This window comes from Rhagoletis pomonella, unplaced genomic scaffold (assembly GCF_013731165.1).
Source record: "Rhagoletis pomonella isolate Grant_MI unplaced genomic scaffold, Rhpom_1.0 Rhpom_scaffold_00004, whole genome shotgun sequence".
Classification (NCBI taxonomy): domain Eukaryota; kingdom Metazoa; phylum Arthropoda; class Insecta; order Diptera; family Tephritidae; genus Rhagoletis; species Rhagoletis pomonella.
In genome coordinates this window covers 5,319,677-5,344,297 of record NW_023458558.1, presented here as the reverse complement: position 1 = coordinate 5,344,297, position 24,621 = coordinate 5,319,677, and the positions used below count along the sequence as shown (strand labels likewise).

The following is a 24,621-nucleotide window of genomic DNA, read 5'->3' as shown; positions in this document are numbered from 1 at the left end:
TTTGCCTACCTCTTCACATTGTCAACTTTAGTAATTGAAAAAAAAAAAATACGAAGGTAACCTATGTCTATTCACTAAATAAGTAGAACAAATCAGATACAAAAAAGGGCAAAATGTTTCCGATTTCAACTCAAATACCAAGTTGTTGCGCCTCATTAAACTATGCACATAAGAAAACTTTTAGCCAAGTTGATGAAGCGGATAACAGACAATGATGAAAAGTTAGCTTGCTGGCGGTCCTATTTCATGGAGTACGTGTTTGTATATTAAGGTGTCCCAGAATTTGTTCTTTTTTAATTTTTTCCTTTTGACCTGAGTAACAAACAACATTTAAAGTTTTATTGTTGCCGGATGACGATAATTCGTGCCGACTTAAAGTACCACAAGAGTTCTAATCTCACATGGCAAATTTGCCTGTTTTATCAAACACATTGAAATGGAGCTCAATCGCAGAGTTCCTCAGCATCCTATCCATTGTTGGCTAGCGATTTGAAGCGCATAATTTTGATCATTTTATATTTAGTTTTTTTGCATTCTTGTTTGAAATGATGCCCGAATGCCCATATTAACTGTCGGATATAATTTGAGGCTCTCTTATAGAATGCTGGCGGAACATCAAAAAATGTACTGAGAAAATTATTATCTCACGTTGGCATTCCTAATATATGCATATGATATATATGTTACTTAGGTTAAAAAGAAAAAAAAAATTTCCCAGAAAAAAATTCACTTCTCATATTCTGGAACACCCTAATATACATTCATACGTATATCTAAAACATACAGTTGATAGTGTTGATTGTATTAGTTAGCTTTCGTTTTTCTTTGTTGGCATTCTAAAAGTATTATGGTGGAGATGGTGGGTTTGTGGTTAAATGCCTTTGGAGCGCATTGAAATGGAAAACTGAACTTCTAGCTTATATTTAAACTATTGTAAATTTGCAAAATGGCGAACAACAACAACTTTTATATCGATTGGAGGTGCCTGAATTTTATATGCAAATACATTAAAATTAATTAATTTAAATAAACTTTATATTTTATTTAGAAAAGTATGCTCTAGCAAATGCGAAATACATTTAAGTTTGTAAAGTAAAACATTTGATATTGTTCGTTTAAAATGCACATACATGTAAATAATTATAATCAATAAAATAAGGTTCTATTAATACATTTTTATAATTATTCCATCAAATTTCTTAGTTTAGATAATTTTTTGGAGAACATGCAATTCCGATAAATAGAAAAATTTAATGCAGATTAAAGTATGAACTAGCTATGCAGTAACATACATATGTAGGAATGTATGTATGCATGCACAGAGAAATGCGAGCTAAGCTAGAGCGTTTTCAAGAAAATGGAGGAATGACGCATGAAAAAGGCAGGGACAAGCTAAAATAAGCTATAATCAGGCTTAGAATTTAAGGCATTTGCCTATTTTGTCTGCTTGTTCGTATGTGTAAACAAATTAAAGAATCACACGTTTTATGACTTCCTTGATTAAAAATTTAAATTTTAATTTCACTTTTTTTTTGCCTTTTTTGACTATATTGCCTTCTTCTGCCTTTTCTGCATGTTTTGCCTTTTTAATATTTACCTCTTCAGAGAAGTTCGCTGTATTGTACCATTCGTGTGACTACAAACAAAAAAAAAATCTTGTTTAAAATTTTGTTTTTAATTTTGTACCAACAGCCCACACGCACAAAACTGTAAAAAGTACCAATCGTGTGACATTGAATTAAAATTTGTGCAGTATTTAAAAATAATCCAACAAACTTTCGTGCAAAATTTCGAGACTTTTTAATTATATTTCCTAGAAAGGTACTGAGTACGTTTACACCAAAATTGTCCAATTCGGGGGATAATGAAGAGTTTCGTACTACACTTTTTGGCCACATGTAGTAAATTTTGTAAATTTGGATGAAAATTAGCAGGCACATTTATTTTACTTCCAAAGAAGTTCCTATTTATTCCTTTTAAAAATGATAATACGAAAACATTTACAATTCCTGCATACCAAATTATGTGCGTGCTATTTATTTGCACTGTACCATTCAATTCTACCTAAATTGTATGCAATTTAAATTGAGCTCTATAAAAATTCTATACTCACAAAATGATGTAGAGTTTCAAGTGAAACTGCCTTATAAATTTCATTAGATACATAGAAAGCTAAAGCAGATTGGCTTATTATGTATCCGCCAGAAATAGATAAATCAATTTAAATTACTTACGACAAAATCAATTTTCTACAAATTTGTATTTTTGTATTTTATCTAATTTAAGCTCTCCCATGACTGCAAATGTGCACCTCTATTAAAAGTTCTTTTTGATATGAATCTGCGTAGTCGCTTTTTTAGAATTTACGAATCCACTTTTATTACTTTTGGCCGCTGAATTCCCATTGTGTCACGTAACCGAGTAGGTAGAGGTGTAAACTCTCGTTCAGTAGGTCAGCGCAGACTCTTTTTTTTAGCAGTGTCACATAATTTGCCAACTGTGATATTCAGATTATGTATATTGATGCACTACGGTCCACAAAAAGATCGTTCCAGCCATATGCGCCAGCCACTGCTTGATCAGTCCTCAGCGCAGCAGCTGCATATAAGGTCTGATTGACCGTATTGGGTGAAAGCCCGTCATCTATTAGTTGACTCAAAAAACCGCTTTTGATAGCAGAAAGAAAAGATGGAGAATACCGCAGATGCTGGGACAGTCAATTTTATAACGACTTGAACAGACGTTAGTGAATTTAAATAGGCGGCTTTGCTGGCTTTGTCAGTTAAAATATGTATGTAACAAACGTATGGACAACACAATTGCTTCCGCTGTGAAAGTATTCAACACGGAAACCCTCTTGTGGTAGGCGATGGAAAGACCAGATGGAGAAGGACTTGGTTTCATTTGACTTTTCCAATTGCCGTCAATATTTAGGTACAGAAGAGACACAGTTAGCGTGCTTTATTGAACCCGGCCAGAATTGCTTAGATAGTTACAACACCAAACACGAAGAAAAGGAGAAGCACTGAAATCTATTTGTCACAAGTAGCGCCTAATATGGATATCCGTATGAGTGAGCTACCCACAATGTACATAAGTTAGGCAATTGCGCACCCCATTTCTACATCATTTTGTGCAACAGTGACAAGAACTAACATATAAAACTTAGTGCATTGTAAAAGAATGTAATTTATTTTTCCCATTACGTCATTGAAGTTAAAAAGTTATTATTTTTAAATATTTTCCATAGAATTTCATAATACCTAGTTAGCGGCATTGTTAAAGATCTTTCAAAATGCTGAGGCACGTTTCAAGTTCCAAATGTTGCTTTATTTGCCGAATTAGTCATTTCACGTGAGTAAAGGTGTTTCAGTAGAAAAAAGGGTGAACTTACTTGTTGTTAAAATTGAAGCCTTTCTCTGTTTATGTTTACTATAAAGTCAAATGCCAGATGTCACACGTCATCGAATGCTTAATATTGAAATCAACATTTATGAATGAAATTGTCGCCAGTGAACGATAAGATTCTAGTTGGTAGCACACATACATATGTACATATATTTGATAAGAAGATAAAGGCACAACTTTATGCATACATACACAGACTATACACCCCGTGCTAAAATTATAAACACACCACATATTTAAAAGCCTTATCACTTTTTTTTTTAATTTTCTTATTTCTTTTTACAGGGCAATTCTGGCTAAGATAGTTCGAAAGACTTTTGTTATTCTGGTACAAAAGTATGTATTAGAAAAAAAGCTCTCTTTTTTTTCTTTTGTTTAATTGCATTTTTTGTGGTATTTCAAATAGATTTTTTTCTTATTTAAATTTGTTTTGAGCAAATCACATGCCAATCGAAAGCTCCGAGTTCGAGTCCTTGGGCACATCTCCTCATCAGATTTCTTCAGCTGGGAGTCGATCCATGTCCTCAGCCGCCTAAGCCAGTAGTCTTACCCACTGAGCTACATATGTAGATAAGTTCGCCATGTAAACGGTTGTTGCTTTTTCATTTGTTTTTTTTTTTAACTGTTGAATATAATCGTTATAAGGCCATAAATAATAAAAACAAATAACTTAAGGATGAGCACACTTAAAAATTGAATTATTAACAAAAACCAACAAAACCAACAACCGCATGATCAAATATAAATAGCAGCGGAATTGTAGTTGGCTAAACACATGAGAAAAAAGTGGAAAAACAACAACAGTTTACTGGCTGCTGGGGTCGTTGAATCGAATACCAGTTGAAGAAGTCTGATAAGAAGTAATCTCCGAAATACCAGCTATAACTTCTACCAAAAATGTAAATTGCTGTTTTTTCCGCAAAAATTGTCATTGAAATGCCCTCAAGCTCAATAACATTTATTTAATTTTTTTGTTTTTTTTTTTTTTTTTAATGAGTTCTTTTTATTTAAATTTGTTTAAGTCTTTAGATTTTATGTTTTTAATAAGTAAAATATATATTTTTCTATTTTATTTAATTTGTATAACCCTATTTTGTTTTTTTAATTTTTTCTTTCTTAATTTTTTTCAATGTTAAAATACCATTCTTTTAAAAAGAAAAATTTTTTCTAAATTTTGAAAATTAATTTTTTTTAAATTTATTTATTTTTATAAAAATTTATTTTTTTTTAGTATAATTTTCTTTTTATTTTCACATTTTATTAGAAAGTTTGTTGGTTTTTTTGCACAGCAAAAATTTGGAAATTCGGATTAACGATTTCTATCAAAGAGCTACTTTAATACAAAAGAGAAAAAAATTAAAATCAAACAACAAAAAAATTAATTCTTAAAACTTGTCAATATATATTATGCGCTTATAATTTTGAAACGGGGTGTGTGTATGTAAATATTGAAGCGTAATGCGATATAATAAATAGTGACGCATTTAAATGGCAAACATCGAATGGAACAACTTAAATGAAAAACCCGTGTGTTAAAGAAGGGAGGAGGGACAGAAAAAGAGCAGTGGCTTATCGGCCAGAATAAAGCATTATCAGTAGATACATAACTTTTAAGCTTTTCCAAAATCGGTAATGATCATTTTTACACTCTCGTTAATAAATAAAGCAATAAAAAAAACAAACTCGCAATACCCAGAGCGTGTGCTCGAAAAATGTATTTTCGAAAGTATGATCAGAAATGGAACACTAGTTGTGTTTTTTTTGATTTCTCACAATAATAAATAATATCTTTTGTTGATTGATGCGGTGTTTTTTTTTTGATACAAACTGTTTACTTTGAATTTTTTTGCATATATTTTTTTATTGCTTGACTGTTGCTACAAGATCCTCCGCTACTACTCTACTACATGTGTACACATAAATGCATACCTACCAGCAATTGTTATGAGAGCAAAAATTGACTCATTGCTGGTGATATATAAAAGCATGCCGGGTGTATGACTTCTCAATTCTTCACTTGATTTACAGCCAGCTGGACGTGCCGCGCGTTGAATGCTTTATAATATTTTTTTTTTTACAAAAACGAATCGCGTACACGTTTTGTCCTTAATTGGGTTCATATTTTATGAGTGTAAGTGTTTAATGTGAATAATTGTTAAAACTTAAAATGAATTTTGTTCTTGTAATTACTTGCACTGGTACATATAAAAGTATAGTGCGCAAGTTTGGGAAGCCAGAGTGAATGTTATAAACAAATTGGCTTCAAAACGTCATGGAACTATTTGCTAACAACAAAGCCATGTTTATAGAAGTGCGCAGAAAAGTGAAAAAATATATGTATATAAATAACAACAATATTATGAAAACAGTTGTGTGTGTAGACATAGGTAGGTGCGTGTTCGACGATGTAAACAAAAGTTTATGTTTTGCTGAAAAACGAAACATTTTGAAACCAGCTAAAAACCATTTGTGTTTTTCACAAACGAAAACAACTGCAACTGAACGTAAACAATTTTTCAATTTTTTATCTATAATGATCGAATTTTTACTACGCAGCTAACAACTGACAATGTTTTAACTATAATATATTATGTATTTCAAATCCCATGCCCTAATCAATTCAAAAGATGAGCCTTTTTCGCAGCTTTTTACCAGACTTATAGTACTTAGATAAGTATTTATCTATGCAAATTGCCTGTAGTGTTTCTACTGCTCATTTACCACAGCTATTTGCATATTTTTTTTATAGCAATTACATGCGGCTACATGAATGCATGTACAGAGATATGTGTGTATTGTAAGTTTTTTATACGTTCGCACATTAGGCATTCAGAATACATACAATAGAAGTGGTGGCAGCTGAACAATTGCACTTCCGTGCAAGTAGCATTTTATGTGTAAGAACGCCGCCCGCAATCGCAAACAAGTAGGTAAATGCGACAAAAAAACCAAATACATAAGCGTGCTGCAAAAGCGCATTTATAAATTACTTTGGGTTCTACAGATAAATATGTTAATTTAGTGTTGCCTTCAACTTGCAGCACATTTGTGGCAGTGTTGGTAGTTAATTACTCCTTCAGCGAATGAATTTCATTTTACTTAAACTTCCAAGCCAATGCACAAGATGGGTACATAGCTGGGTATATATATATATGTATATATGTATGAATGTTTATGAAGAAGACGAGTTGCCATTTGAATATGTATAGCTCACATATTTCATACTTTCATATTTTCTTACTTTATTCTTAAAACTAAAGTTTTAAATTTATGTAAATAAACTTCCGCGATGTTTCCATAGCTAGTCAAATTTTTTTTTTTTGTACTGTAAGCAACCTGTGGCAATAACTGTGGTTTTTACTCATCTTTACAGTGGATTTGTTTCGGTAACTTTTTAATTTAGTCGCGACAGCCGCCAGATATTCTGTTGCGTATGGAAAAACTTTGAATTGCCTCTTTTGACTTTGTGGCGTTGCGCTTGTTACATGTGTATAAATGCCTACGCCAAAGGCTAATGGAGAAATGGAAAGCAGTATGTAGTTGTATGAAACACTGTAAAAGAATATGCATTCGTGAACTGAAACTCTGATTTTCAATAGAGGAGGTTTGCATACTTGCGCACGCCATCTTTAATAGAAATTTATTGTCTTAATTTTTCTGATATTTTCTAAGAAAATATATATGTGTACATATCGCCAGCTTAGAGTGGAAAGTTGCTAAGTTAAATTTTTTTAATTTCAAAGAAGAGGAAAAAGCTTTTTATACCCATTTCCTTTAAGTATTTCGCAAATCTTTAAATACATTTTGCATGTTAAAAGCTAAGCAAAACTTCATACGAATAAGAAGATTGTGTAGATAGAAAAAATTAGTATAGCCAGGTGATTAGCTCAGGAAAGTGCTTTTCTCTTTTCTTTAATGCAATGCGGGCCAAAACGTGATAGTAATTGTGTGACCGGCATTCCTTTAAAGAATTTCAGCAATCAAGATAAAATTTAAGCACGCCCCCTTGCGAATACTTCAGATGGTTCTCGCACTCATGAACCTTGAGGTTGCATCTTCTCTTGAGTATTGTGGAAGTTATAGGAAAAATATTTTGAAGTCCTTTGAAATGAAATTATAATTTGCATTTTTTTTGTTATTTTATGACATAAGAAGCCATTTAGTGCCAAGTAGCGGCTGTGACCGGATGACGCTACAGTTCGACGCTTTGAGTGCTGAATGTTTTCCCTTAATTCCTTAATTCTCATAACATTTGCGGCCACCAAATGGTTCAGCACTAACAGTTCAACGTTGCTCAAAAGATGTTTTATTACAGGGTTGTGGATTCTCTCTTACGGAGTGGAGGCAGTCTACTTTCAACGATTCCTTTTCAGGTACTCTAGAACTATTGAAGGGCTTCTCAGAACAGACTTTTTCGAAAAAAAGTTTTTTTCAGCGTAATTTTGCAGAACTTTCTTTTTTTTCTCAGGAACTCCAGAGCCTTTAAAAAGCTACTCAGAACAGTTTTAATTTTTATTTTTTTCAATAAATAAACTTTTTTGACTTTTTTGAAAAAAATGTTTTTTCGGCTTAATTTTGCAGAACTTTCTTTTTCCTTTTCAGGAACTCTAGAACTTTTGACAAGGTACTCGGAACAGTTTTACTTTTTATTTTTTTCCACAAATTTAACTTTTTAGACTTTTTCGAAAAAAAAAAAATTTCGGCTTAATCTTGAAGAACTTTTTTTTCCATCTCAGGAACTCTAAAACTATTGGGAAGCTACTCAGAACAGTTTTAAATTTTATTACATTTTTTTTCAAAATATAACTTTTACGACTTTTTCGAAAAAAAAGAACGTTCTTTTCCGCGTTATTTTGCGGAACTTTCTTTTTCCTTCTCAGTAACTCTAGAACTATTAAAAAGCCACTCAGAGCAATTTTTGATTTTCCTTTTTGCCACATGTCGTATGTGAATCTGGCATACATACACAAGTTTTGAAAAAAAATTTTTTTTGTCAAATTAATCAGAACTTTTTTTCCCTTTTCAAGAACTCAGAACAACTTTTTTTAGGCGTTTTGCATCATACCGTATGCCAACTTCCGAGACGTCGTCGAGTTTGAATTTTGAAACCAAACCATATTCAGTTAAAAAACTATAATCTATCTTTCCAATAACCTTTTTTTTCGAGACAGAATTTCAAAAAGTCTGGAAGTTACGAGTTTTTGAAGCTACGCCAATAAACGAAAACACAAATTACTCAAGCAAAACTAAATTCCCAGTTGGCCTGATAATGCGGATAGACTTTTTGCCTTCATTTTGTTTCATATTTGTTTGTAACAATCGACAGTGCGTATGAGTAACTTATGTATGTAAGTCGTCCGCATGCAGAATATTGCGTATACGACGTGTGGAGCACATAAATATGTACTGAAAAAAAGATAGTATATCGATAGCCTTAGCGTCAAAAGTTCAAAGAAAAGCAACCTTACTAAGTCCAAATGAAGCACAGAAAATGCGGTTATGCAAAAATAATACCAAAGCTTTTAGATAACCTCGAATCCTTCTGATTTGCAGTACGTCTTGCTTTCTTTTAGAGAGGCAAAATATTGTATTCCAAGTCTTTCAAAACACTTGAAGAAACATGCTATACGACTATATTTTCCTTTCCCGTCAACTTTGTAAAAATCGACTTAGCAACTTTTTACTCTTACCTATATTCATAGTTTTAAATATATTTAATATATATAAATAATATATTGGCGCTTACACATATGTTAGTGTTTGGCCACGCTTCTCCGCCGACTCCGAAGGCGATTTTTATGAGAAGCTGTTTTTCATGGCCGAAAAACACTCGGCGGTTTGCCATTGCCTGCCGAGGGGCGACCGCTATTAAGAAAAAACCTTTTTTTCATATTTTTTTTTTTGCGATGTTGCTTTGACCAGTGTTTGAACCCAGGTGCTGTGCGGAGTGGAAGCACGCACTGCTTACCACTACACCACAGCGGCCGCTAACTATATTTATTATGCTTAAATTTACAGGAAATATACATGCATACATAGTTTTCATTTATGTATATTGTTCATATTTATAAAAAAAACTATTTCTATATTAAAAACATGTTTACTTATATTGAGTAATCTAATGTATGTAGTTATTTTTCAACATTTCCTTGCAGAGGCAGCATACAATAATCAACTACAAACTTTTGACACCTATATACGTATGCAAACTTAGCCGCGCGCCCACTTCCGTCCTTTTACAAACACTGAAGTTGAAAAGTACCTAGAGATTGCAACTCATAAACTTACATACATACATACATACATAACTTCATACGCACAGCGCACACAGTGATGACCTGGTTTAGTGGCATAACTGCGTCGTATGTCAGTGACTTCCGGTGTAAACGGAAGTTTCACGGCTATTTGTTTCTGGCATGTGCTTTACTGTTGATTGCGGTGCCAGTAAATTCACGTCCGAAGGAGACGGAGAGCGATGTTGTCGTACCTGTGGAAGATGGACTACCACTGAGCGAGGAGTATGGGGATGCCGACAACATTGAGGTGGGTTATAAACATACATACATAGTATACATACATATGCACCCAATAAAAAAGGCATGCCCATATTAACCGCAGTGTACATACATGCATCTGCATAAGTTTTATTTGGTAACACGAAATTAAAAAATTTCATTTTGTCTTTGTGTAGTTTCACCAAGCTAAAATGGTGAACGGCATTTTGAAGGAGGATCATCCGGTTATTATGTATAAAGAGGACTTTGTTAGCGAAGATTTTGGTAAATTTCGTAAAATAAGAACGCGACGGTTCAATGAAAGCATTTAATTTTTTTCCATTTTACTTGAAAAACAGTACCCAAAAAGAACAACACTCATCGCCAGCGTAAACATAAAGATCCAGCTCATCGGCGTCGTCGCATTGGTGATCACTTCAGTGCTGAGAAATATCATCCCTTGGAACCGGAAAAAATTTATTTCGATATATTATCGCCATCACCGCTCGTTACTTCGGATGAATCGAAAGCTGCATCATCGAAGTTGCACGTCGAAGTCATCTCTTTGGCTGATGCCGATTCAAAAATGGTGCAAAGCGATGATGAAGTGAAGCGTGTGCTCCATAAGCGACCGAAAAAATTCCATCATCGTCGTCAACGTCGTGATGCGGACACAATATCGCAGAATGAACATATTCTGCGCAAACGCAATCCATACTATAGCTTTAGAAAAGTGTCCACCAATGCCAATAGCATAAGTGGACCAGCGCATATAGCCAATTATTACTTGCCAAGTTATCCACCAGTTAAACGTTTTGAAAAGTAAGTATGTTTGTAAATATATTATGCAGTTTCAATATTTACTAGCCATAATCTGGAGTTTGCTAATCGAATTGGAATAATGAAAATATTAGCAAGTTAACCTCTTTATGGTGAAAAATATACGAAATCTCCAAATCGATTCATTAAAGAATTCGGCGACAGATTTATTCTCTACTACTAGTGGTATTCCATGACAAAGATTTCCTTGGTTCAGGTGCAGACGAAGTGGCTGCAGAAATATTTAGAACCAGCGGTATCGTTGTGATGCTGCTTGAGGGGCTGGTCTCATTCCTATACGTTCACTTAAATATGTAGTTAGAAATCCATCAGCGCCTGCTGCGCCTAGGTACAGCAGACAATAAAACAACAAAGTTGAAATCTGCGTCCTCTAGACCCCACTAGGGCAGAGCAGTGACTAGGATCTCTATTGAGACCCAAATTTAGGTAGAGGAAATGTTGAGAATGGGATAGCGATCGAATTAGGATTAAGAATAAGATTAAGGTAAAGACTCAGATTAAGATTAAGATTGAGATTAAGGTTGAGATTATGATTAAGATTAACCAAGCAGGTTCTGCAATTCACTTCCGAGTGCATTTCAACCAAAGTACTTTGAGCTTATATTGAAATTCGCTGGGAAATGAATTGCAGAACCTGCCTGAATATTAAGACTAAGATTAAGACTAAGATTAAGACTAAGATTAAGACTAATATTAGGATTGAGATTAACTTTAAGATTAAGGCTAAGTTAAAGACTAACGTTTAGGTTAACATTATGATTACGATAAAAATAAAGAGTACGATTAAGATTAATATTAATAATTACGATTGAGATTAATAATTCGATTAATATTGCTCTAAGGTCTAAGTTTTATAATAAGAATAAGTTTAATATAATTGTTCTTTATACTCCCGAAATGATCTCAAACAAGTCTTGAAAGGATCCTGAAATGGTGATTTACAAGCCCCAAAATGATTTCGAACTAGTCACTAAATGCTCCTGAGCTATTTCCAAAATCATGCCGAACTAATACCGAAATGTTCCTCAGCTAGTCCTGAAATTGTCCTGTAATATTTTTGTGAACAATCCCTAAATTGGAAAAGTATTTTCTAACAGCGATCGCCCCTCGGCAGCCAATGGCAAACCTCAAGGTGTATTTCTGCCATGAAAAAGCTTCTCGCGAAACCCATTTGCCGTTCGGAGTCGGCTTTAAACTTTAGGTCCTTCATTTCATGTAAAAACATCAAGACGCATACAACAAAATGGAGGAGAAGCTCGTCCAAACGCTTACCAAAAGTGAAAGCGCCATAATATTATTATTATCCCGAAATAGTCTTGAACTAGTCCTGAAATGAAACCAAAATAGACCTGAGCCAAACCTGAACTCGTCCGAAAAATTTCCAGAACTAGTTTCAAATGATCCAAAACTAGAGCTGAAAGGTCTAAAAAGAGTTCTGAAATGATACCAAGCTAGTCTCGAAATAGGCCTAAACCAGTCGGTAAGTAGGCCCTATACTAGTCCAGTAAGGTTCATTTGAACACACGAGAGCAGTTACTGATTTTCTACTGAGTTACACCAGAAGCAGTTACAAATTTGCTGCTGGGCTAACGAAAATTCCACTCACACCGAGAGCTAAGATGCTTATACATGAAAAATGCATTAAATGCGCTAAATTATAGAATGTTAGATTGTGAGGCTATTTAACCCCTAATTTAGCTCGTAGCGCTTTAAAAACACATTTGTTTAGTTCACTATAAAATACAGAATATTTCTAACAATCTATTTTTGCCTTTTATTTTATCCTCTCAGACATCCAGTTCCTGGCGATTACTTTAACGGCCCTGTTAATGTCATTCAGTTTGCGTCAAGATTTGGTGGACCCTCCAATACTGACCGCGTAATTTGGCGTGATTATACACCAACAAGAAATCGTGAGTTAAAATAAAACTTTATTCTTAAACGAATAGCTTAGCACCTGGTACTAACCGCCATCAACTTGCAGCAAATCAACGTTTAAATATCACGATTGGAGCGCCAGCACCGCTTTTTCCTAAGCGCACCTCGCCCTCACCATTACCAGCAGTAAGTAAGTGCCATAATATAATAATTATCCTAAATCTGTATTCTTTTTTTTAATATCTAATTTACACTTTCTTTAATTCTTCGCCACTTATATAGCAGCAGGACCCCCTAGCCGAACAACTGCTCAACCAAGCTTCGCTAATGAGGGATCTGTTCATCATTCCGTAATCACCGATGCGCCCGCCCAATATCCAACAGCAGCTCCACCAAAACCACCATCTTCCTCCTCAGCCTGCGTTTGGGCTATCGCTAGCTGCTGCTCGCCAAACGATCGGACTGTGCGGTATAGTTGCTTCGAACGCTATGGTTGTAATTTAGTCTTTTTTGATTTGAATCCTTGCGCAGATAATATTCGCGATAATATCATCGGATATTTGAATCAACAATACGAATAAATTTCGAAGAGTATTTATTAGGCGTATGGGAGTTTTAATTTTCACAAAAAGCATTTATTAACCATAGTTTTTATTTAATTTGTAAGCTTAAGCTATTTTTAAAGAGTTGTTTACTTTTGGTTTTAATTTATAATACTTTTTGTGCCCCTTTTTTATTTAATGTATTTAGGTTTTAGTTTATGAATATAATGAATGTTTTTTTTAAAGATGTTATTCTAACTGCCTTAAACGTATATTAGATAAGTGTGCTTTAAAATTTTAAGTGAGCTAATTACTCGACGACTTCATCCTAAACTGAAGTGTTAAATTTGAAAAAAAAAACGAATAAAACTTGTAAATCTTCTTAGTGTAACAACGAACTATTTATTTCATGTTGTTCTCAAATAATTTTCTTTTGAGATAGTTGGAGAATTTTCAAGAATAACTGTAGAGCAGAGTTAGTATGAACCTAAAAATTTTAAATGTTTTTCAGAGCTAATAAACTTTTAATTTCAAATAGGAAATTTACTTAATTAAACAATTTAGTTGTATGTTATCAGTGTACGCATATAATTTCAAGCCTTTGGCCGCCACGGCTGGTTCGGAATCCCAATTTTCTAACAGTTTTTCAAGAAGTGGTTTGCATAATACTGTTTTCCAAGGCGCCCAAAGTTTCCTCAGAGAAAGTAATGTAGAGAAGATTAAGGTCGCGTAAATTCTCTTTGCTACAAATCGGCGGCTGAGGGGAATATCGCTCTATCTCGAATACCCTACATCAGCAAATGGTTGAAGAACGCCCTACGTAAGAAATTGGTTAGAAAATCTCCTATCACAGCTCCCTATTCGAAACGCACTACCTCAATATATGTAAATTCATTACATCGGCAGCAGAGGTAGCGGATTTTTGAACCCGCAGCCGAGACAGGGCGATCTTGCACTCAACCTTCGAAATACAGCAATTATGCTTACGACATGCTAACTGAATCAAAAAGGAGTATCCGCACTAAATAGAACAGGGATTCTTAAACTTTTAAGATGATGAAACCCTTACTAAGCGCCTTTTATTTTATGGTACCACACATCAAATGACTAACAGGCTAACCTAATATTCACGCACGCCGCCAATTTACTGTCAAACATTTCTCATGCACATACAACTTGTATGGGACCAACCGAAAATGAACGGCGTGCGTATGAAGCTAACTCAATTTCTAATTTTTGTTCTGCATGACATTTTGATTTGACGTTTCGCTCAATGGGATCAAATGCAAACGCAAAAAAAAACAATTCGAACGCTTGTGTGTGTCAGGGAGACCTTACCTTTTCTTTTCAACAAATTATAACACAGATTTGCTCGAGCTTTTGCTTAAAGGTAAATAAAAGCTCTGCGTACATTTTAAGTGCATAATTTCAAAAATGAAAAATTTTGAGTTGTGTCACGTTTGAAGATCATGTGTGATATGAGTATTTATATGTGTCTAAAATAGTTTCTCATGAGTTGCATACTGAAATTTGTAGGCTGTAGCAAAGCGCGCCGGGTAAGCTGATAACTATTCAAAATATTTATTTTGGCATTAATGAAAATATAAAGGCCAACCTGTTGCTTGTACGTACATACAACGCAAAACGTTTGTGCATCACTTGTCCTTTTAATACATAGCAATTTCTGGGTTTAATGTACAAATTGAGTTACATTACAATTATCATGTAAAATTGAATCACGCCTGTCTAGCACGGCTAGCGATTATAGCATCTCTCCTACACATAAATCTATGTACAGTATGGCCTCTATATTACGCTAATGAGAGTGAGCTTATCGCTTGCCCATTCTGAATCGTTGAAATGTGAGATAGGCAAAGTTGTACGGCTGCGAATCGTTTGGCCCATTCATTTTGCTGCGAGCATAGAAAGCTCGTTAGGTTGTTAGTGTTAGTGTTAGGTTAGCCTGGATGCGAGTAGCTTAGCGCGCGCCAATTACGCTGTAGTGATGTTGTTGTCAATTCGGCTCACCTGCTGTAGAGGTGCAGCTGCAAAGGGGCGACATACATACATATATACAGTTTAGAGCGAGTCGAATTAAAGGTGGGACGTTATTAAGAGAATTTGATCTAATGTGAAACGTAAATGGAATGCAAATTTACACAAAATGTGCATTATCTTCTTGCATATGTATGTGTGGATGTATGTGTGTATACAAGTAATTTCAGGTAGGATAGCTATTCATAAGATCGTTTTTCGAGCACGGTGCGCCAAGATATTAAACTTTATATTTCCACGATAAATTTGGGGTTAAGAAATTAATATGTTGAACAAGTCATAATACACATTTAAAATTATGCAGTGATTAGATCAAATTATTACAAACATCATTTTATCTATTCACTGGATCATTTTAAATCATTTAAATCAGCCGATTTAATTTTTGTCAAATCAATTTGTCACTAAAGTGTCATTGTTTTTTAATTTTTTTCACAAAATTTCAAAATATATATGTAATTTTATGTAAAACATTTTTATAAAAAGAAGCGATTGAAAACCATCTTTTGGAACGCTCGTTTAACTAAGGAGCACAAACGCAAATTGTTGGGAGTTGCAAAGGATCGATCCTCTCCGACACACATATGTTATGTAAAAGTAAACAAATAGAGCTTAATTTAATTAACACGGTGTTTAAATTTGTACACAGTAAGGGCCGATTTCTGAAGTAGCCTATGTCTTAAGCTCAGCATTTATATTATCGGTTTTTAACACGATAAAACCATAGTAAGGTAAAACCGTTATCTCAATTCGTCGGCTATGATTTTTTTTAAAGAGTGTCAACATTTTAAAATCATATAAATCGGATAGTAAAAAAAGCTTGTAAAAAGGAATTGTTCGAAGTTGTTGTTGTTTGGGATTCAAAGTGAGAATATGTGTGTGAGTTTGTGTGTAAAACTTTAAAACTAAATTGCTTGCAAACGTCAAGAATTTGATAAATTCCTCTCTGCGGTTCTACCATCTTATTTGTTATCATGGCTTTTTAATGTAGGTATGTTTCTTGGTTTTTAATGCAACCATTAAATATAAAGTGAGCTTAAAAGTTACAGGTTACTTGAGAAAACGACCCCAAGATAGGAAACTGGCTAATAAAAAATAACAGAATTATTATTATACTAATGTTACTTTTTGTTGATAAAATAAATCCCCATTTACATATAGTTATTCATAAAAAAAAAATGGAATGATTTATTCACTTCTCCAAAAGTAGCCTGTCGAAAAGTGATTTATATGCAGCTTATGAAGAATTTCGTAAACTTTCATTTGCAATACTTCTTATTAAGGTTGCTCAATTGGTTCGGAAGATATACAATATTAAGTGGAACAACTTCTGTTTAGCTGAATTATGGTAAGTTGGAAATATCTCGAAAACCTATCCGTAGAAAAAAAAATAGCTTACAGACTAAATTCCACTGTTCCTCAAACGTAACGACATCGCCCATCTCTACTACATCAGCAGTGGATTGAGTTATTCGTGAAATATTTTTGCTGAAAACCAGTGTTATTTGTAATATGTACATATGTATGTATAAACGGATGATCGACTGGCCGTCTACTTTTAAAACAGTGTTTGTTGCATTCACGAAGACGGGGACTACTGGAATATTTTAAGCTGGGGAATTTTTTTGTCAAAATTAGAAAAATTATTATAACTAAATTTTTTTTTGGAAATCGGAATTTTTTACCATAAATAATTTTTAAGGAATTTTTTTAAGAAAAAATAGATTTTTACGAAATCCCATATTCTAAAAAAAAAGTTTTTTTTTTTTTAAGGAAAAAAATATGCTAACCGAATTAGAAAAGAAACCACCAACCTCAGAAATAAGGCTCTTTTGGAGAAAAAATATTTCCAGTAAAACTATTTCTTCTGGTAAAAAATTATTTCTTTAGAGAAATTATTTCTTTAGAATAATTTGGAAAATATCTGTAGAGAAAAGCTTTGATAAAAAAAAAAAAATTTTGTTATAAAAAGTTAATTGTTCCAGGTAAAAATTTATGAGATTACAAATTTGTTATAACGAAAAACTAGGAATAAATTACTTTTCATGTTAAATGCATGAACATTATTAAAAAAAAAGATATTTTTTGACATACATTTCCTTTTTTACATCAGATTGATTACTCAGCTTTCAATGGTGATGGTCCTGAGAGGGCTAATGCAAAACTGTTACATAGCTGCATATATTTACTTAAGTTTAAATTTGTGTTAACTATTTTGTAAGAATATTTTTTAATACAGAGTTGCCAGGTTTTTACCTTTTTATCCTAAAAAAAGTATATATATTTTTTTATCAACTTACCGCTGCCACCATCGTATGATTTTATAGTGGAACCGCTGGTGTTGGACCTTTTTATTTCGCGTCGTCCCATTTTATTTGCTGGTGGCGTAGCTAAAACGGGTATTACGGCCCCCTTATTTGCTGCTGTTGACAAACTTAGTAGCTCTTCTGCTTCTCTGCTAAATTCAGCCTCAAATTCAGCTTGTGGTTGTTTTGAAAAGTGTGAATAATGTTGTCGCGATTGTTGTTGATGTTGAATAATTTTGTTTGGTTGGGGGTGGTGCTGCTGGCTCTTTTGCTGGTGGTGTTGGTGCTGGTGCAAATGTGGTTGGTAATAGTGTGAGTGATGTTGTGGCTGGTAGAAATTTTTGGGTGAATTTGTGGCGGATGTGAGGGCAGGGGTGCTTGTGGTGGATGCGGCTAACGCTACAGCAGTTGTTGTCGCCAGCGATGGAGTGGAACCGGTTGCCAATAAAGCGAGATTTGGTGGGAATTCAAAATAGTTCACCTGCAATTGATTGCACGGTGAACTGCAAGTTGCTGCTGGCGGAGTGGTTGTTGCGTCTACTCTGTGGGATGTGGTTGCTGCTGCTGCTGCTGCTGCTGTTTTACTGCCACCTTTTATAATATCATTTGTGCGATTAGTATTGATGAGATGATTAATAGTGCCTGCAACTGTGATGGTGCTTTTTGTTTTGTTGTTGTTGTTGTTGTTGATGGTAGTGGTGGTGTTGGTAGCAGTGCAAGAGCTGCTGGCGCTGTGCGGTGTAGGTGGTGGGGGTGGACAAGCGTTGATGCTACCGCTGCTGCTGCTGCTGGCGCCAAATGATGACTTTCGCAACGATAACGGCCTCAGACCCTTAGCAGGGTGGAGTGGGTACTATCGGCCAGCAATACGAACCCAATCGCGATGGTCACTATTATACCAGACACCTGTAATGAGAACAAACATAAGACAATGTAAAGTAAATGGATGCAGTTTTTTCTTCAATGGTTACAAATACATACGCATATGTTTATAAAACATGCACATTAGGCTGGGTAGATTTTGTAGGGGAAAATAGATGACATTTAATTTATTTTATCATCGATATTATATCGTCGTGCTAAGATAAATTAAAAGCCTTCGGAGACCACCAGTTCGTGCTACCATTCTGCTTGCAATATCTAGAGGCATATCGTTCAAAAGGACGTAAACCGCCAGTGTAGGCGTGGTAATTAATGACCAACTCATGCCTATTAGGGCAATCCGCTGTATGCGCTCTAGTTGCTCAGCTGCTGTAGCCTCCTCTAGTGAGTGCCACTAGAAAAGTGCTCCGTTGAACAAGATAGGCTTAACTATGGATTCGTAGAGCTAATAAATTATGGACTTCGTAAGAGAGACCTTATCTCTTTCCAGTACCTCGCGCGCAGCAGCATAAGACAAACGACGACTTTATTGGCCTTTCCTCAATATTAGGCTTTCACAAAAGTTTGCTAACCAGGATCAGGGCTAACTACTTGACCGGTAAGAGGGCTGAAAGTGAACAACCCCCGATTTAGGGAACCTGAACTTACACTTGCTGGTAAAAAAAGACCAATTCCGGTATGCTGGGGTTGCCTGCGAGGCTGCACCTAGCTACTAAATTCAGATAGCTTTGAATCAGATCAGAAAGGCTTTTTAAAAATCGCCCCCCTAACCATGAGAGCCGTATCATCTGCATGGGCGATCATCCGACAGCCAAAATTCGCCACTTCATTTATAAGGTCACTTACAACTGCAATCACGAACTAGGTAGCGAGAACACAACCTCTGCTACGCTTAGTGCAGGCGTTCACTTACTCTGCCACGACAGTTCTGTCGCCAAGTAAGTTGTAAATGAGCCTTATTTGGAGTAACATCTGATCCCCAATTTTTGTTTTTGTCGCAAAAAATTAATTCAATTTGCATTAAAACTTAAAGAAATTTAGTAAGTATAAATTTTAATGAAATGCATTGATTGAGCTAATTGCACCTAATTATATTTTAATTCATTCTCTTCTTTCCCCAAATAATCGATTTCATTATTTTTTCTGTTTGAAGCAATCTATTCAGGCGTTTAATTTGGCGAGCGTCAAGCCTGACCACCAAAGATTAATCAGCATTGTGCTGCTACAACAACATCAGCATATAAACCAGCAGGTTGAATGGCATGCCATTAGGCGTACAAAAAAATGCAATTACCGAATTTCAATGCAGCTGCGCGAGCATGCACATTAAGCTATGAAAATTTTATAATTTATTTCCACATGCATTAGGAGCAACAAGTGTTCTAATACAAACTATAAAATTCAGTGACATTATCAATTTTATTTTGCCACATCACATAAATATGTAAATTTGTACTCGTACATACATACATTAGGGGGCTGATTTTTTAAAGGTCAATTAGAGGTCGCTACCTGTCGATTTAAGTCAGAAAATAGGATTTTGTAGATTTATGAGTTTTTGAATGATTATTTTTGATTCGAAGATCGAATATGATCTGAGAAGAGGATATATAGGCCTTTAAAATGGTTTATAATAATCTATTGTCGGACCAGGCTTGAGTTCTATTTAAAATTAAATCTATTTTCAAATAAACTGAAACCTCATTTGTTGCAATCGCATAAAAATTGTCGACTTTAGGTGACTTTTCTTAAATAACTTAAATTAAAATTTTCGTGAACAGGTCCGTGATTTTCTGCCGATTTCAAAAATATTCAAAAGGGTAATTAAGGAGGCCAAGCAAAATGTGAGTACCAAATTTGGTCGAGATCGCTCGAGTAGTTTTTGAGATACGCATATATCATATAAGTGGGCGGTACCAGCCACATTTTCCAAAAATTTCTTGAAAAACCACTTATTTGCTAAAGTGCGATTGCAAATATCAATTTTGAATAAACATTGATGAATTACATAGCCACACTGCAGATAGGCCTTTATACTCATAGGAAGTTCAAAAGTTACCCAAAGTAACACCTCAAACTTGTAATCACAATCAAGGCTGTCGAAACTGCAGCCCGCGGGAGTGTGCGACACGCGTACTCCGCGTAACTGCCGCGAGACTCGACGAAACGACGCATTTTGTTTGCCTTACTAAACTAAATCAGCTATTTAGTACTTAAGTTACATTTTACGACAATGTGAGTCCCCTTCGTTTAGGGTAAAAAATGAACTAAGTACGCTTTTGATTGACTCCCCTTCAGTGCATTCGATGTTTCTTAAATTTTTAAATATATACATAATTTTTTAAATCTAAAAAAAAAAATTTTTTCACTTTGGACCACGTTAACCAATTTCTACAATCTTTTTAGAGGAAAGGTGATACCTCAGAGGCGGTCTCATATTAATTTGGTTTAGATGCGATCATTGGTTAACGAAGAAATTAACGGTAGTCTTAAATTTTTGTAAAGCGTTTTTCTACAGATAAATATTTAACAATTCTTGCACAGGCGAAAGAAATTCTTTAAAAATGTCTGCTTTGAAAGTGGCGTCAGTCATCTGGATTAGGGCTGCCAAACATATTGACATCAACACCACAAAGTGACGGAGACTTTTTAAACTAACCAATATTTTTAAGCCATAAGCAAATCTTATTAAAAAAATGGTCCCCTTAAAGATCGAAATACATTAATTATTTTTAGCCGTTTCCAATCGGTGATCCGCAGGACTTGGTTACTTAGAAATAATCAAAAACATATTTGTATCTTAAGTTTATGTTAATGTGACAACATGCTTTTCTATGCCACCTTATGAATCACCCATTAGTTTTACCACACCACCGTAGCAGCAGTCGTTTCCCTTAAATATACAAAAAGTCTCTCCTATTTTCTTTACCTTTTCAAATGAAGATATTTTTTTTTTAATATTCAGAGGATGGTTCTTTCAAGTGATAAGCGGATTTTTTCTTAATTCATTAGCAAACAAGTATGTAAATAGTTAATTTGACAAGCCACGACAATACACAATCACATGCACATACATAAATACATACATATGAACATGCATTAGCTGCAGTCACTCAGTCATTCAATCATTCATTCATTTATCTCCGTTTATGCGCTTCTCCGGCACTTTCCACTGAATTAATGACAAGTCGTACACCAAAGTCTCGATCTTTTTGCAGCTTCTATAGAACGCTACGTCATTTACATTTCAATCGATTTCGAATTGAATTACCATCGGATGACACCAGCTGAACACGGACATGTACATGCATGTGCATACATGCGTTCAGCAGCTCTTGTCAACTACAAAGGACATTAACAATGGATGCGACAGTTGAAGGATTAATGCCATGAGCGAAGAGAAAAACCGAGACTAACCGGAAAAGAGATAAACAAAATAAAACACAAAGCAAGAAAGCTTGAACAAAGCATGAAGGCAATACAAATACCGACTATGGGGCAAAAAAGCAGAGCCTGCAAATAAGTACATAATTGTGCATGGCTGAAAAATGCTGGAAGGAAACAATTTTTAGCCCCGCTGTCGATTCCAATTTGCTTAACATTTTTCGGAAAAAAAAAAAAAAATTCTTGTTGCTTTTGCATTGCGGAATTAATAAATTCATTTGCATTGTTGAAACGTAAGAGTGCGTACTAGCACAGAACAGTACAACACAACATCACACAGGACAACAGAGCGCGCGGTTGATTGCACAACGAAAATAGACCAAAACTGAAAATGCCGAACAAGGTGAAAATTTCGTTTCACCACAGAGCAACCGCCTGCACTGTCGGGCGGATATTGAGTTCTTTATCGGCACTGGCGAATGGCGCTAATGGAGTCAAGGATAACGACTTGTTGCCAAGAATACATAGATACGCATTGGCTGCATACACTCGTCTGCAATATTTTTATTATATACTAGCAAACACCTGGCTTACTTCGTGACGGGTTATAAGAACTTTTGCTTTGTCCAATACAAAAATAGTGTTGCTATGCAAAAATGGTTTTTAATGTAAAAATTATTAGTTTAGGTTGAAAGGATCGAAGAGCAGAACCTTGCTTACTCATATTCCAAGAATAATAGCGTTGAGATAACATTTGGGTTAGGTGTTAGTCTCCTTCGATGTTAAGAGCTTTTATTTCCACCTGTGAGATATCTGCTAGTATTGCAAGATTTGCCGAGAGTGCGCAATCTTCTTCTATAATCCTGCTGTTCCACAGGATGACAGAGTTTTCCCGTTCAAACGGGGTCACTGATATTCCTATCGTTTTCTCTCTAATTCAGCACACTTCTACTTGATATACCTATGACCCGTTAATGTGCCTAGGATATCTGTGGAGCTTAAACAATAATAGGGCTATTCGCGATCCGGTGCAAATGGCCTAGCATCATTGCATTGCAAATTTGTATTGCAAATTATTTGCAATACACAAACAAAATACACGCATTTGCATTTGTCATGGTTTGACAAATTAGCAATACCGAAAATCCATAGCATAAAAATGCTATGCATTGCAACTCTGGTTGACATTTCTATCAACTGATTAAAAAAGTTTTACCATGACAGTTTAATAAACGTCGCTCACAATCCATGGCATATTTCTGCAATTGCATAAATTTGTCAGCTCTTATGCACCGAATCGCGAATAGCCCTTATGTGTTTCTTTGAATGCATACTTAAGGAATAAGGCTTTATTAAGTTATCTAAAATCTAAATTTTTAAAGGCGCATCGTAATATCGTGATTTCAGCGTCATCTATGTTTTGGGTCCATTTTTTTTTGCAGAAGTACTTCTTATCATAAAGGTGATACCCGTTAATCCGGGTCATACGATAAAGACGGGTTCTCTAAATACCTCACCTCTTTACATCAAATTTCAAAGCCATGTCCCGACTCCGTCTCTAATCGGGACCAAAATTTTTCTGTGATATCTGTGACCGTGGTATTACCAATAAAGGGGTGATGTAAGTCTAAAAGTCGAAATGGTGCCACAGAAGGCGCCTTTGTTTCGCTGTATCGTGCTTTATTTGAATGCCAACTTGAATTTTTTCCGGGGAGATGCATTAATTGGACCTTCTCACGAAAAAAATAACAACAGCACACAAAAAAAGTGGTGTCTGCTTTTAAGTAGAGTCCCGCCCGCCCGCAAAATGTTTACAAAGCATCCCGATACCGCCCATCTCGGCCAATTTGAATCAGTACCGTTGGTCCCGCGGGTCTCGATATCCCGCGCCCATCTGTACTTTCTACTACTGATTAGAGGGTGTCGTGAAAAAAAACACGTTTTAACTTTTTATAATTTCGGCATTGTTAAGTCAGATGTTTCATTTGGCTTGCTGGTTTAAAAATGAGTTTCGCTTTGCCATTTGAGTGGCCTATGCAAAAATTCTTATTTACACCAATTTCGTGACGTGTATTTGGGGTATTCGGTTTTGTGGTCATGTGTTAAAAATTATCAAACCTTTAGTGATTTAGGAAATGTATTAAATCTAAAAGTTATGTACCAGTGTACTTAACTGGAAAAAATGTGCCATATATTGTAAATTTTGGCCAATTTGGCAACCGTGGTAAAACCGCCTGTGAAGTCTATTGATGATCGAAGACTACAATCGGCATGACATACATATATACTTGTAATATATACTATAAATATTAAACTTATCTACTTGCATGCAATTACATACAACCATTAACTGCCTTTTACTGCGTTACTGAAACAACATTTTATTCAAATATCTGCTTTAGCTATGAAGTTCAATGTGTTTTCCAATTAAAGTTTGAAGGGAAAATTGTACAAGTCAAAGATTCCCATAGCATTGCCCTCCATGCTACCGTTAGTGGTTGTAATGCGTTGATGGATTGAGTTTGTTTAATGAGTTCAGTTTATTGATAATTGATTGATGTATTAGGTACTGTAAAGCGCACTCATACATACATACCCTGTAGGGAAACCGCGGACCAGTGAATTAAATTTCTAGTTCCGTACTAGGTCTTTATCGCCACAAAGGAACTAGTCCGATAGGAACTAGATCCCTACCAGTTCAAAATCGGCAAAAAGTGGTACTTTTAAAAACTAATTTTTTTCAGTTTTTCTCACTAAAAATCTATATCTAAAGTGACGCATTTATAAATGGTTCGGAACTATAGAAAAAGGGATGCAGAACGAACTAGATCC

The 24,621-nt window shown here is 34.9% G+C and overlaps 3 protein-coding genes across 7 annotated transcripts in view; 2 read left to right on the top strand and 1 right to left on the bottom strand.

The window, feature by feature from the left end:
• The window catches only part of LOC118737304, a 169,993-nt gene that overhangs the window by 79,248 nt on the left and 66,124 nt on the right, over positions 1 to 24,621 (top strand). The window lies entirely within an intron of this gene.
• LOC118736844 overlaps positions 1 to 24,621 on the bottom strand; it is a 93,964-nt gene that overhangs the window by 14,940 nt on the left and 54,403 nt on the right. The window lies entirely within an intron of this gene.
• Positions 5,436 to 13,561, top strand: LOC118736845. Of its 2 annotated transcripts, none has more exons than XM_036466911.1 (7): positions 5,436 to 5,539; positions 9,564 to 9,951; positions 10,100 to 10,187; positions 10,262 to 10,724; positions 12,534 to 12,655; positions 12,727 to 12,810; positions 12,903 to 13,561. In XM_036466911.1, the coding sequence occupies exons 2-7, from the start codon at positions 9,742 to 9,744 to the stop codon at positions 13,199 to 13,201; spliced, it is 1,266 nt and encodes a 421-aa protein (XP_036322804.1). In that variant the 5' UTR covers positions 5,436 to 5,539; positions 9,564 to 9,741; the 3' UTR covers positions 13,202 to 13,561. The 2 variants fall into 2 exon arrangements, with proteins under 2 accessions (XP_036322804.1, XP_036322805.1); XM_036466912.1 differs by having other exon boundaries at positions 12,727 to 12,806; positions 12,903 to 13,063.